A 13,176-nucleotide genomic window follows, 5' to 3' on the forward strand; every position below is an offset into this window, starting at 1 on the left:
TTAATAAATATTTTTACCCAGTACTTTAAAACTATTTGACATATCCATATCATCCTTTGCAGTAAGTGTAGTTACCGCACACCCTACTAAATTATGATAAACAGACGTTTCTGGCTACTACTAGAGGCGTACGACAGGGGACAGTGAATGGTTTATCCTTCCCAAATTCAACGCCACTGGCGGAATTTCTATTTTATTATAATATTTCTATTCTCCAATACTTTTTAGGTAAATAATATACTCCCTATTCGTAACGATAAAGTCTATACTTTTCGAGATATTTGAAGTTGAAAATGCCACGGTACAGCTATTTTGATTGATGTATTGTGCCCAAAAGAGCTGTGCCGTTTCATTTTCAACTTCAAATATCTCGAAAACTGATGACTTTATCGTGACGAATAAAGAGTATATCATTTACCTAGAAAATATTGGGGAATTTAAATATTTTACTAATATAGCAATTCCGCCAGTGAAGTAGAATTTGGAAAGGATAAACCATTCACTGTCCTCTATAGTACGCCACTGGTAGTAGCCAGAAACGTTTGTTTATTATAGTTTAATAGGGTGTACGGTAGCTACACTTTTTGCAAAGTATCAGAAAGAAAGATATGTCAAATAGTTTTAAAGTACTGGGTAAAAATAGTTATTAAATTTTTAAATAAAACAACCCTGTTACTCAATAACAAGGCACATTTTATTAGATTAGAAAGCTTACAACTCCAGCTCCATTTTTTTGTAGACTTTTCTTGCGGGTGGCTTTTATATCGCTTCTATCTAGACAAGTTATTTTTGATCCTTTTAAGATCACTTCTTTAGCAAAAAAGTCTGTTGTGATGTTAACGGAAATCTCAAAGTGTCCTTTTACCCAGACGATACGTTACAGAAGTATGTTCTTCCATCAGCTTTAGTTGGTTTTCTAAAATTTTAGCAACAACACTATTTTTATATAAATGTTTACGTGAGTTTTCTAAAGCTAATGACGCAGAACTTGAATCTGACATAATTACAGCTTGGTGGTTAGAAATTGTTTGTTTACAGCCCATTCTAGAGCTTGGTAAATTGCGAACATTTCTGCAGAGTGTATGGAGCATCGTTTATCTAACTTGAACATTAGGGATTCTTGGTGATCAGGAATATATACAGAACAACCAACTCCCAATGTTAATTTTGAACTATCTGTAAAAATCCCGCATGGATTATCAAGCAATCCCGTTGGAGACTCCATCCTTTCCATAAAAGATATTTTCAACAAGGTGGAAGGGGCAACAAGTGAAGTAGGGCTGAAGATTAATGAAGAGAAAACGAAATATATGTCGTAGACGATACGAAGAGACAGGATAGAACAAAATTTGACAGTGAACACCTTCAATTTCGAAAGAGTACAACTTTTCAGTATCTAAGGGCGTAATTACAGCTGACAATGATGTTAATGAAGAAATAAAAGACAGAATCCTATCGGCAAATCGCTGTCTATTCGCACCGGATAAGCTTAAAAAACAAAGCTCTTACAAGAAGTTCAAAGATCAAAATCTATAAATCCATCGTCACACCTTTACTAACATACGGATGCGAAACGTGGACCATGACCAAAGCCAACGAAGAAAAGCTCAGATGTTTTGAACGAAAAATAGAAAAATATTCGGGTCTAGGACGTTTTATCGCCGCCAGCTCAACGCCGCCAGTTCATCGCCGGCCGATTCATCGCCAGCCGATTCATCGCCGGCCGATTCATCGCCAGTTAATTAGTCGCTAACTGATTTATTTCCGAATTTCCGACCAATTTTCTACGGTTACATTTATTATTTGTTTTTAATATTAATTAGAAATTCTAGGAAATGACCTACCTAACGTAACCTGATACTACATAAAGAACATATATATTTCTACAAAGGTCATTTAACACTACAAATTTAATACTATTTAATATCAAATTTAGGTGAAGTAGAAATAAAACAGTAAATTAATATAATAATATTTTTTTTCTTTTTAATTGTCACAAGTTCTAAACTGAATTTAACGTCGTGTCGTGTCATCTCCCATAATACAAAATAAACTGACTAACTGGCGATGAAACGGACGGCGATGAAACGAACGGCGATGAAACGGACGGCGATGAAATGGACTGGCGATGAACTGGCGGCCATGGACCGGCGGCGATGAACCGGCGGCGATGAAACGTCCCATTTCGAAATATTCGGGCGTCACCATGACATCACCACAACAAACCAGTATAGGATCAGAACCAATATCGAAATAAAAGCACTCTACAATGACACCGATATTGTCCAAGAAATTAAATCACAGCGACTAAGATGGGCAGGCCACAAGCACAGACCTCATAACGAGAGACTTGTAAGACTGGTATGGGAGGAGATTCCTACAGTCAAAAGACCACTCGGACGTCCCAGAATGCGATGGAGAGATAACATCCAAGCAGATCTCCGGAAAATGAACATTCCATTTGACCCTTGGTTGATGGAAAACGGAACAAATTGGAAAAAAGTTGTACATTCAGCCAAGGCCCACCCAGGGTTGCAGCGCTACGTGATGATGATCATTAGTAAGCTTAGCTATCTGTTGCTGAAAATCAACTGGACTCTCATTGTCTAAATTTGTCAAAAAAACCATAAGGCTAATGTCTTTCATAAAAATGTTATTAAAAATTTCATATTAACTAAAATGAGAACTTATAAAAGCATGTAGATTATTATCTTTTTTATGGTAATCGTCATAAACTGCAAATTCTAGAGGTGGTCCAACTTATATGAAAATAGGCTAACATATAAATAAATGATAAACACACACGCTCTCTTTTGTTTTTAAAGGTGCAACTGCTCCAAATTTAGTCCTTCTCAAAGTACATACTTAAAGTTGATTTACATTTTCTGATATAATAATGGTATTGACCATGATTACTGATTACTCTTATGGACACTGTTGACTGCATGTAATAGCATAGTTTGCGTGTTAATTGTTTCGTTGCTATTAACCCACTTCCAGTTACCATTAGAAAATAAAAATTAAGCACTTGCCTCCCCTGTTAGAATTTTCAGTCAGTTCAAGGCTGTCTCTAAAAAAATAACATTTTCTATATGAAATTTACGAAGTTTTAAACATATAAACCGTGCTAGCCTTATCTGTCACGCGAGTATATAAAATATATATTATATTGTTTCAGCATCATTTATATTTGGTGATTTTTACACAGATTTATTTATATTTATTTAGAAATTGTAGTACAGTATCATCTTTAAAAAAATGTATACTCTAAGGTACCACTTTTGTACGTTTAAAAAGTAAACTAACTATTCCAGTACAGTACTCAATTACAATAAAGATGCACTAGAAATAAACAAACCAAGAAACGTTGAATATTACGAGGAGCACTGCCGAATTATGATTTACAATGTATATTTATACATACATTGTAAATCCCAAATAATGATTTACAAAGTTTATACATTGTAAATCATGATTCGGGAGTGTTCCTCAACGTGTCTTGGTTTGTTTATTTCTAGTGCATCTGTAGTGTGATTTTAGTATAAGTGCAGATTAGATTGGAGCTTTCCGAAAATTTGCTGTTTCTATATTTTGACTTTATTTCACATAATTTATAAAAAAAAAATCAAAATAATCTTTTTCTAAAGGAAGCCTATCTTCTAGTGATGTTGGTGACCACATTGACCCACCTTATTCTATCTAATCACATAAGCTTGAAAAAGATCAGTTGACATTAGACCAGTCCATTTCCATTTCCTAAGATTGACAAGCCAGGATATACGTCTGCGTCCAGGGCCTCCCTTGCCTTCAATCTTGCCCTGTAGAATTAACTGCTATCTGCTGTAAATCCCGTCCCTGCCTTCAAATGACTTGTTGTCAAAATGTTTCTTGTTGTGTCATCTTATGAATAATAAATATGGTAAGTATTCATCTATATTTCGACTTAACGCCTCGGAATCCGGATGGATCAAATCGACGACGAAAATTGCTACGAAAACGGACATGGAAAATGGCAACCTGGAATATACAAGGGATATGAACTAAACAGACAGAAGTTTTTTCAGAGCTGGAGAAATAAAATATTGATATCTGTGTGCTCACGGAAACGAAGAAAAAGGGGATAGGAAATGAAGAGACGGGGAACTACATTCATCTTTATAGTGGTGTACCTAAAGACTGCAGAGCCAAAAGGGGAGTATCTATAGCAATTAAGAAAGACTATAAAACACATTAAAAAATGGGAAGAAGTGGATGAGCAAATAATCACATTAGAGATAGAGAAAAACGGTCACAGCATAACAATAATCGGAATCTACGCTCCCAATGAAGATGCAGATAAACAAACAAAGGACAATTTCTACAATAAACTATCCGATGTAGTAAATGCTATTAAAAATGACAATGAATTGTACATTTTAGGAGACGCAAATGGGAGAGTAGGAAAAGAGCAGAATCACTCTGTAGTGGGGAGGTATGGCGAAGAAACACTGAATGAAAACGGTACTCGTCTGAGAGATTTTTGCCAATTCCGATCGCTAAAAATAATGAATGGGTTCTTCTCACAAAAAATATCCACAAATTCACATGGACGCAACCTACAAAAAAACTACGGTCAATAATTGACTACATAATCCAAAGAGAAAGCTCTAGACTTAAACTCAAGACTACAGACGTGAGGGTATACCGGGGACCAGAATGTGGATCCGATCACCACCTGTTGATAGCCAGCATAAGAATAACTTACCGGTCAACAAATACAAAAAGGCTAAAAAGAGACGAAGAAACTAATATTTCAGAAAAGTGTTATAAGTTGGAAAGCTTAAAACACGAATCGACCAAATTTTTGTATAAGTTGAGACTGGCCTCAAAATTAAGATTTACAGAAAGTAACACTCATAACACCGAAAAGTTGTACCAGCAAATAAAAGAAAGCATACACGCAACAGCAATGGAAGCGTTAGGGTATTTGGAAAAAGATGATAAACAAAATCCAGAATGGTGGTCAGAGAAACTAAAAGGTTTAGTAGACAACAAGAAGACAGCGTACCAAAAATAGCTACAGACACAGGACTTACAAGATCAAAGAGTATACGCACAACTGAACAGAGAAGTGAAAAGAGAAGTAATAAGCAGTAAAATGACACATGGGAAAGAAAGTGCGAAGAGGTGGAAAGATACACAGGCGGATCCAAAGTAGCTGAAGCATGGAAAACGATAAAAAATATTATAAAAGAAAATAAAGGGCAGAGTAATTTAAATTTAATAAGTACCAAAGAATGGAAAGATTACTATAAGATACTACTGAAGGAAACTAGACCCGAATTTGTGGTAAATGAAATGGACATGCAGACGAATGTAAATAAACAAGTTAGAAGAATAACTACAAAAGAAATAAAAGAAGCCTTATTAGAATAAAAAAACGGGAAAGCATCAGGACCTGGAAATATCCCCATCGAACTGATAAAATATGGACCAGACATACTGCACGAAATAATGACGGATCTCTTCAACAAATGCATGTTGCAGGGAGAAAAAATACCAGAAGACTGGAATTGTGCATACATTAGCTCGTACAAAAAAGGAGACAAAACGTTGTGCAAAAACTACAGAGGTATAAGTATAACCAGTGCAATGGGGAGGTTGTATGGCCGAGTATTAAAGAAAAGGGTGGAATTAGAAATTCAGGACATGGAAGAACAAAGTGGTTTTCGCGCCGGTAGATCGTGCGCAGATAACATATTCGTGATGCAACAAATGATAGAGAAAAGAAGAGCAAGGAATCTGTCTACTCACCTAACATTTATTGATCTGGAAAAAGCCTACGACACGGTACCTTTAAAGAAACTCTTTGAAATTTTGACCACGATAGGCATAAGCGAAGCATATGTGCGAGCAATTCAAAATATGTATAAAAATCCGAAAAGTTGTATTAAACAGGGAAAATCTATGTCGAAACTATTCCCTGTTACAAAAGGCAAGGGTGCTGCTTATCGCCAACACTATTTAAAATATACATCCAGAAAGCTCTGGAGCAATGGAGGAAAACAGTTGCTGGGATGGGAATAATGATTGAAGAAAACTGCTTAACAACTTTGTTTTTTGCTGATGACCAAGTAATTCTTGCCAACGATGAACATGATATGGATTATATGCTAAGAAAGTTACAGACCGAATATGAAAAATGGGGCCTATGTATGAACATGGAGAAAACGGAATATTTGAGAATAGGAGAGGAAACCGAAGATCCGGAATTAGAGTTAAGAAATATAAGGAAATGTAAGGAATATAGATATTTAGGAAGCATAATATCAGAAGAAGGAACTACAAAAAGAGACATACAGCATAGGATACAGCAAGGAAGGAAAGCAACTCGTATTTTAAATGGTCTACTATGGTCTAACATGGTGAAGCTTAACACAAAGTTAACAATCTACAGAACAATTTTGGAACCTATTATAACTTATGGAGCAGAGTGTTGGCAACTCACAGGAAAGGAAAGAAAAAATATAGAAGTAGCGGAAATGGATTACTTACGTAGAGCATGCAGAGTATCTAGATTAGAACATGTACCAAATGAGGAAATAAGACGACGGACAAAGAGTTTATATTCCACGGTTGAACATATAGAAACAAAAAAATTGCTATGGTATGGTCATGTTATGAGGATGTCAGAGGAAAGATGGCCAAAAAGAGCATTAAATTACACACCCATAAATAGAAGAAGAAGAGGAAGGCCTACAGAAACATGGAAGAAAGGCATAGAACAGTCTATGGCAAATAGAGCTATTGACGAAAACGAATGGGTGGATAGAAAACGATGACGAGCGAAATGTGGGATGCGGAGAAAACCGTAGGAACCCCACTACTTTAACTTTTATTCCAGAATTTGGCCATCGAACTTCACTGCATCCTAAAATATCTATGTTCAGACATGCTTGCTTGGCACATGCTTCGACAGTTCCACGTACCATTTTTTTTCACTTTTGGGACATTATTAGTTGACCGGAGGATTCTCAGCGCCCTCTCCCCACTTAAGGCTTACCCGGGACTTAGGGCAATTTCTTTTGAATATTCAGCCATTGTGGTGTCCTGAGTCAATTTTTCAGCTTCAGGGCAATAAAGGGTATTAGCCATTCGGGGTCGGAAGAAACGATCCATTAAGATAAAGCAGACCTTGATCTATATTAATTTGTCGAATTATCATCATCCTTCTTCTTCTTCTTCTTCGCGCGACTAGGATTACTCCTGTTTGACTGCCTCTTATTCTGTTTCAGTTGTTGTTGACTGTACATTGTCTTTCCACCTTTTCGGCGGCCTTCCAACGGGGCTTCTGCTATACGGCTTGTTGTTTTTACAGATGTTTTGCTAATCTATCTGGTTCTATTCGGTTTACATGTTCGTTCCAGTTTTTCTTTCTTGTTTTTATCCACCTGTTAATATTTTGAATTTTGCACCGTTCTCGTATACTTCTGTTGCTTTGTCTGTATCTTAATGATATGCCTGCTATTGATCTTAATACTTTCATTTCGATATTGTTGATTTGTTGTTTCGTCTTTCTTGTATCGGTCCTTGTCTCCGCTGCATATGTTAGGATAGGTCTTACTGTTGTCTTGTATACTTTTATTTTGCTTTCTGTGGTCAGATATTTGTTTCTCCATATGGTTTCTCGGAGGCAACCACTTACTCTTGCCGCTTTTGTTGCTTGTGATATGGTCTTTGTTCTTATATTCCTGTCACTAGTGAGCTCTACTCCTAGGTAATTGAATTTCATTACTTGCTCTACAATTTTGCCGTCTATTTCTAACTTGCATCTACGCGGCTCTTTACTTATCACTATACATTTAGTTTTTTCTATTGATATTCTCATATTAATTTTATTTGCTGTGATATTGAAAGTGTGGAGCTGCCTTTGTAGGTCATTTTCGTTATCAGCAATTAGTACTGCATCATCGGCATAGCATAGTATCGTGATTTTATGCGCTCCCATGTGGTATCCATGTCGTTTTCTTACTTCGTGAATTATTTGATTCATCACCATATTGAATAACAATGGACTGAGCGAGTCTCCTTGGCGGATTCCTCCTTTCAGTTCTATGCGTTCTGTTTCTCCTGTTGACATTATAACTCTGGTCTTGTTGCTCTTGTTAATTTCATTAGTTAACCTTATTATCTGAATTATCATCCAAAAAGTGTTAATTTTCAAGCCTTTCCGATAGTCTGCTTCACTGGATAGATTTACTAATGTTTGGAAATCTTGTAAATTTTCTGCAAAAACATCTATGTCGTCAGCGTACCTATCTAATATTGTTGAATAATTCACCGCCTAGTCTTACTCCCTCTTGTCTGGCATCCAAAGCCTCGGCGTACTCCACGTTTTATGAGTAATTTTTCAGTACAACTATCTCCAATTTGGATAGAGGCTACTTGATTGCAATATAAACATTTTAGCAATCTTATATCGTAGTGGTTGGTCTTTGTAGTCAATCGAAAACTGTATCGTGTTTTTCTTGGTCGAATGCCTTCTCGAAGTGGATGAAACACATTATATCGGAACTCACAACGTTTTTGTAAGAGAACGTACAAACAAATAGTGTATTCTATTTCTTATTCTATTTCCAAGAATATTCCTAAATACAAATTGATTATAACCCATTTTACTTTTGCATAGAAGGAATAATTCTATGGAAAAAATTATACTTATATGACTCTATAATTATATGAAATTTCTTCGTGAGATTATATCTTGGGTCCCACTAATATTCAATGGCTTCACAGATATGTCTTCTCTAGCTTTCTCTCTTATAACTTTGTTGCCTTCCCTTTCCACTCCTTCTAGGAACTTAATACTAAATGATCCGAGTATTGGGTGATTATCATTTCATCTTTAAACAACGTGTGCTTTCATCTTTGCTCTCACATTATGGTCTCAATTGGTGCCACACTGTGTCACATATCTTATTGAATAGGGCTGTCATTAGGTCTAGACTTTTACTTTCGTTATCTGAACCGGTGGCTTTTCCGTTTTTGAGCTGAGCTCTGAGCTTTTAATGCGTGAGTAACATATTTGGTTACGTCTGGACCTTTTCCATTGCTTCGATCATCTGTGAAGCATAAGGTCTATAGCAGTCAAAAATTGTCCGAATAGATTCTTTCCATCTCTCCAGGTTGTCTTCTATACCCCTAATTACTTCGTTATTATTATTTAAAAATTTTTCTTGTGTATTTCTGTGTCTTCCCGTCGTTTCTTTTAATTTTTATTGACATTAAAGGTGTCGTATTTTGCCTGAAGTTGTTCAGTTTATTGATTTATATAAACTTTTAATTATCATCATCATCATAACCATCATCATCACTGGCTCTACAACCCATGGTGAGTCTTGTCTTCCTATCCGTCACCTTGGTTTTCCAATTTCGTACTCTTAATACTCGTAATTCGTCTTCCACCTGGTTCTTAAATCGTGCTCTAGATCTGTCTCTCCTCCTCACGCCATCCGGTCTTTGGTTATAAATGTGTTTCGACGGCTCCATCTCATTTATTCTCTCTAAATGGCCCATCCACCGCAGCATGTTTCTTTTGATATACCTAGTAACATTATGCTCCCTATAAAGGCTGTTAGTAACCTAGTAACTTTGTTCCTTACTCTGATCGAGTATTAATGCTGTCTCTCAACTCTCATTTAAATCGTAAAATAAATATAATCCAAGTATATGCACCCACTGCAGACAAGGATGAAGACACCATAGAGTCCTTTTATGAACAAATTGGCAATGTCTTAAAGCTAACTAAAAGACATGACATAAATATTATAATGGGCGATTTGAACGCTAAAGTCGGTCAAGGAGAAGTGGAGATTTGTGTGGGGCGATATGGACTCGGGGAAAGAAATGAACGTGGCGATAGGCTTGTTGATTTCTGTATCAATGAGGAACTCATAATTGCAAATACCTTGTTCAAACTTCCTAAACGTAGACTATATACATGGAAGTCACCAGCTGACAATAACAACAAAATAGTCAGAAATCAAATAGATTATATTATCGTCAACAGAAGATATAGAAATTGTATAATATCATCTAAAACTTATCCAGGAGCGGACATATCCTCCGATCACAACCCGGTTGTTTTGTCTATGAGAGTGAAACTAAAGAAGGTAAAGAGCCCTAGCTCCAATAAAATCATGGATACAAGGCGGCTCAAACAAGACAAGACCTATGCGGAACTGAAATTTAAAATAAACGAGAACTTAAGGAAAGTCAAAGAAGATAGTGCGGAAACTCTGACTGTTGACCAAAAATGGGGAAAAATTCAACATGCCTTAGTATCAGTTGGAAAAGATTCAATAGAAGGTATATCTATCAGTGGAGAAGTTTTGAACAACTTACGTTTTGCAGACGATACAGTATTAATAACAGATAACAACAACGATTTACAGAACGTAATGCAACGCCTTAATGAACGCTGTCATGAGTACGGACTGAAGATGAATTTAAAGAAAACTAAATGCATGATCATAACTAAATCAGCACACGTAAACATCCAATTAACTATTAAAGATACTGTGATTGAGAGTGTGGATAACTACAAATACTTAGGAACATGGATAACATCAAATGTAGACCAAACCAAAGAAATTTAGACACGTATTGAAATAGCACGTGCATCATTCATTAAACTTAAAAAGTTTCTTTGTTGTCGGGATATAAGGTTAGAACTACGCCTAAGGATGCTTCGATGTTACGTGTTCTCTACTCTTCTTTATGGCTTGGAAGCGTGGACGTTGAAATAAGTCCATTTGAATAAGTTGGCCGCCTTTGAATTTTGGTGTTACAGAAGAATCCTACGAATATCATGGATTCAAAGAATTTCGAACGTGGAAGTAACTAGAAGGATAGGAAATCAACCGGAAATAATACTAACTATCAAAAGATCCGTTAGATCTTCGGGTTTTGCTACTTGATTATTATTTGTGACCTTCATATGCTTAGTTTTACTAGTATTACCTTGTAGCCCCATTCCTTTTGCTACTGCTTCCAATGCCGTGAACGATTGAACTAGGTCCACCTTTCTTCTTGCCATGATATCAATGTCGTCTGCCGTTTAGTTATCAGTATATGTATAATAATAGTGCCGTAAAATAAATATACTTTTTGTATTTTAGGAAACAAAGAGGCCATCAAAAGAAATGCAGGTAACGATAGCACGGCAACTGGGCTTGGAACCGACAACTGTAGGTAATTTCTTCATGAACGCGCGAAGGAGGTCCATGGATAAATGGAAAGACGAGGACCCGAAAGCCGTTTCTCAGGCCATGCTCCACCAACAACTATCACCAGGAATGGATCAAGACGACCTGGATCAGGACGGAGATATGGACAATGATATGGATGATCATGACGAAGTCTTGTGACATGCATTTCGTGATCGTCACTTGTTATTGCTGTGACACTTTGTTTAAGTGTAGCATTTTTAGAACAATTAGATTAGTGTAGATTCACCAACATTGTGTATTTGACCTATCGTTATAATTTTTGTTGGATGCAAATGTATTTTACAAGACAATCTATAGTTATGTACCAATTTACTTGCATAATTCAAGGACATATGATCCCAATCTGCGATATTCTTTAAGAATGTCCGTACTAATGTATTGTGGTTTCTAGGACTCAGGACACTTTGTAGTCTAGTCGCAACATAAGGGGCCCCGTGGGAAATTCTAGCTCGCCGTGATTTGATGGTGGTGTTATGAGTTTGGGTCACTTAATCCAATCGAAGTGGTCTGCAAGCCCAAATCTTACCCGTTTAATTGTTATTAACAAATTATGGTAAAATTAGGTATTTTTCACGTATTATTAGAAGCCCTGTAAAGAACTTGATAGTATTAAGGTCTTTTCTGATGTATTTTTAGTCGCTGAATCGAATGTGACTAATCGCGATTACTCAATATATGTTCTTATTTTGTTAATAACAAAATAATTGTTAATTCGCCGAAAAGCTCAAAATAATGCGCTATCTACAGCAAGTTTGTAGTCTTTTTCATAGTATTTTTATACGCTAAATCGATTGCCACTGGTCGTGATAGCTTAAACCACGTTCCAACTTTATTAATAATAAATTATTGCAAAAATAACTGTTTATATACTACGTTTACTCACAGTTTTTGCTCTAAATTTAAAAAACTGCTTGGATTGACATGAAATTTAGCATACTCATAGCTAACATGTCAAAGAAAAAAAGTGATATTGTGCTGATGTCTGCTTTTATCCTGGGGGTGAGTCACACCCCTTCTCGGGGGCGAAAAAAGATAACTTTAAAATAAGTCCAGAAGTGGATAAACTTATTAATACTAAGCAACTTTTGTTCTATAGAGTTTTTTCACCTAGTTAATACTTTTCGAGTTAATTGCGAGTGAATATGTTCATTTTCAACAAAAAAAACACACGTTATTAAACGGTTTTTCGCAAATAACTAAGAAAGTAACTATTTTATCTAAAAAACATTCTTAGCAAAAATATAGCAAATAAAAAAGTGAAAAACATGGTGCATGCATGAGGTCTTTCGACCGAGTACAAGCAGAGTTATAGCTCAGAAAAAATAGGTTTCCAAATTCCAAATCGAATATTTCAACGTGAACTAATCAAAAAATGAAGCAATTTTTAATGAAACTTTAAAGTTTTTTAAAAAAATTTTATTTTTCTTTTCTTGTTTCTAACATCAAAAGTAGGTAAGTTACGCTCAAAGTAAAGTTGGTCCCTTATTTTTTGGTAAAAAAATCGGTAAAATCACCCCCTAATACGCATCTCAAATGAAATTAATCGTTACCGCTTCACAAGTTGCTTTACTCGTTTATGTATTGTTTATATGATCTGTAAGTTTCGTCAGTTAAAAGTGCTTATTTTTGAAAGGACTGTAGTTGAAAGGGCTTGAACTAATCACTTCACGAGTGTATAACAATTTAGAAACACCAAATCTTTACCAATTTTTGGCGTACAGAAAAACAAAAAATCCAGAATATTCAGAAAAAAGTAAAGCCTACATTTTTTAACTCTTTGAAATTTTTGGTATCACTTACAATTTTTAAATTATTTAAAAAAAAAAATTTTTTTAACATACACCATTTTTCTCAGTTTTTTATAGACTATATTTTTGCTAAGAATTTTTTTGTGAAAAAATACTTT

At 35.6% G+C, this 13,176-nt stretch overlaps 1 protein-coding gene across 1 annotated transcript in view; it reads left to right on the forward strand.

The window, feature by feature from the left end:
• LOC114334446 (homeobox protein onecut) overlaps positions 1-11,790 on the forward strand; it is a 267,715-nt gene extending 255,925 nt beyond the window's left edge. The window contains exon 4 of the mRNA XM_028284487.2: positions 11,160-11,790. Coding sequence (XP_028140288.1) covers positions 11,160-11,408 — 249 coding nt within the window. The 3' untranslated portion in view covers positions 11,409-11,790. The remainder of the gene's footprint in view (positions 1-11,159) is intronic.
• Positions 11,791-13,176: the final 1,386 nt, after the last annotated feature.

Source organism: Diabrotica virgifera, chromosome 10, assembly GCF_917563875.1.
Source record: "Diabrotica virgifera virgifera chromosome 10, PGI_DIABVI_V3a".
Classification (NCBI taxonomy): domain Eukaryota; kingdom Metazoa; phylum Arthropoda; class Insecta; order Coleoptera; family Chrysomelidae; genus Diabrotica; species Diabrotica virgifera.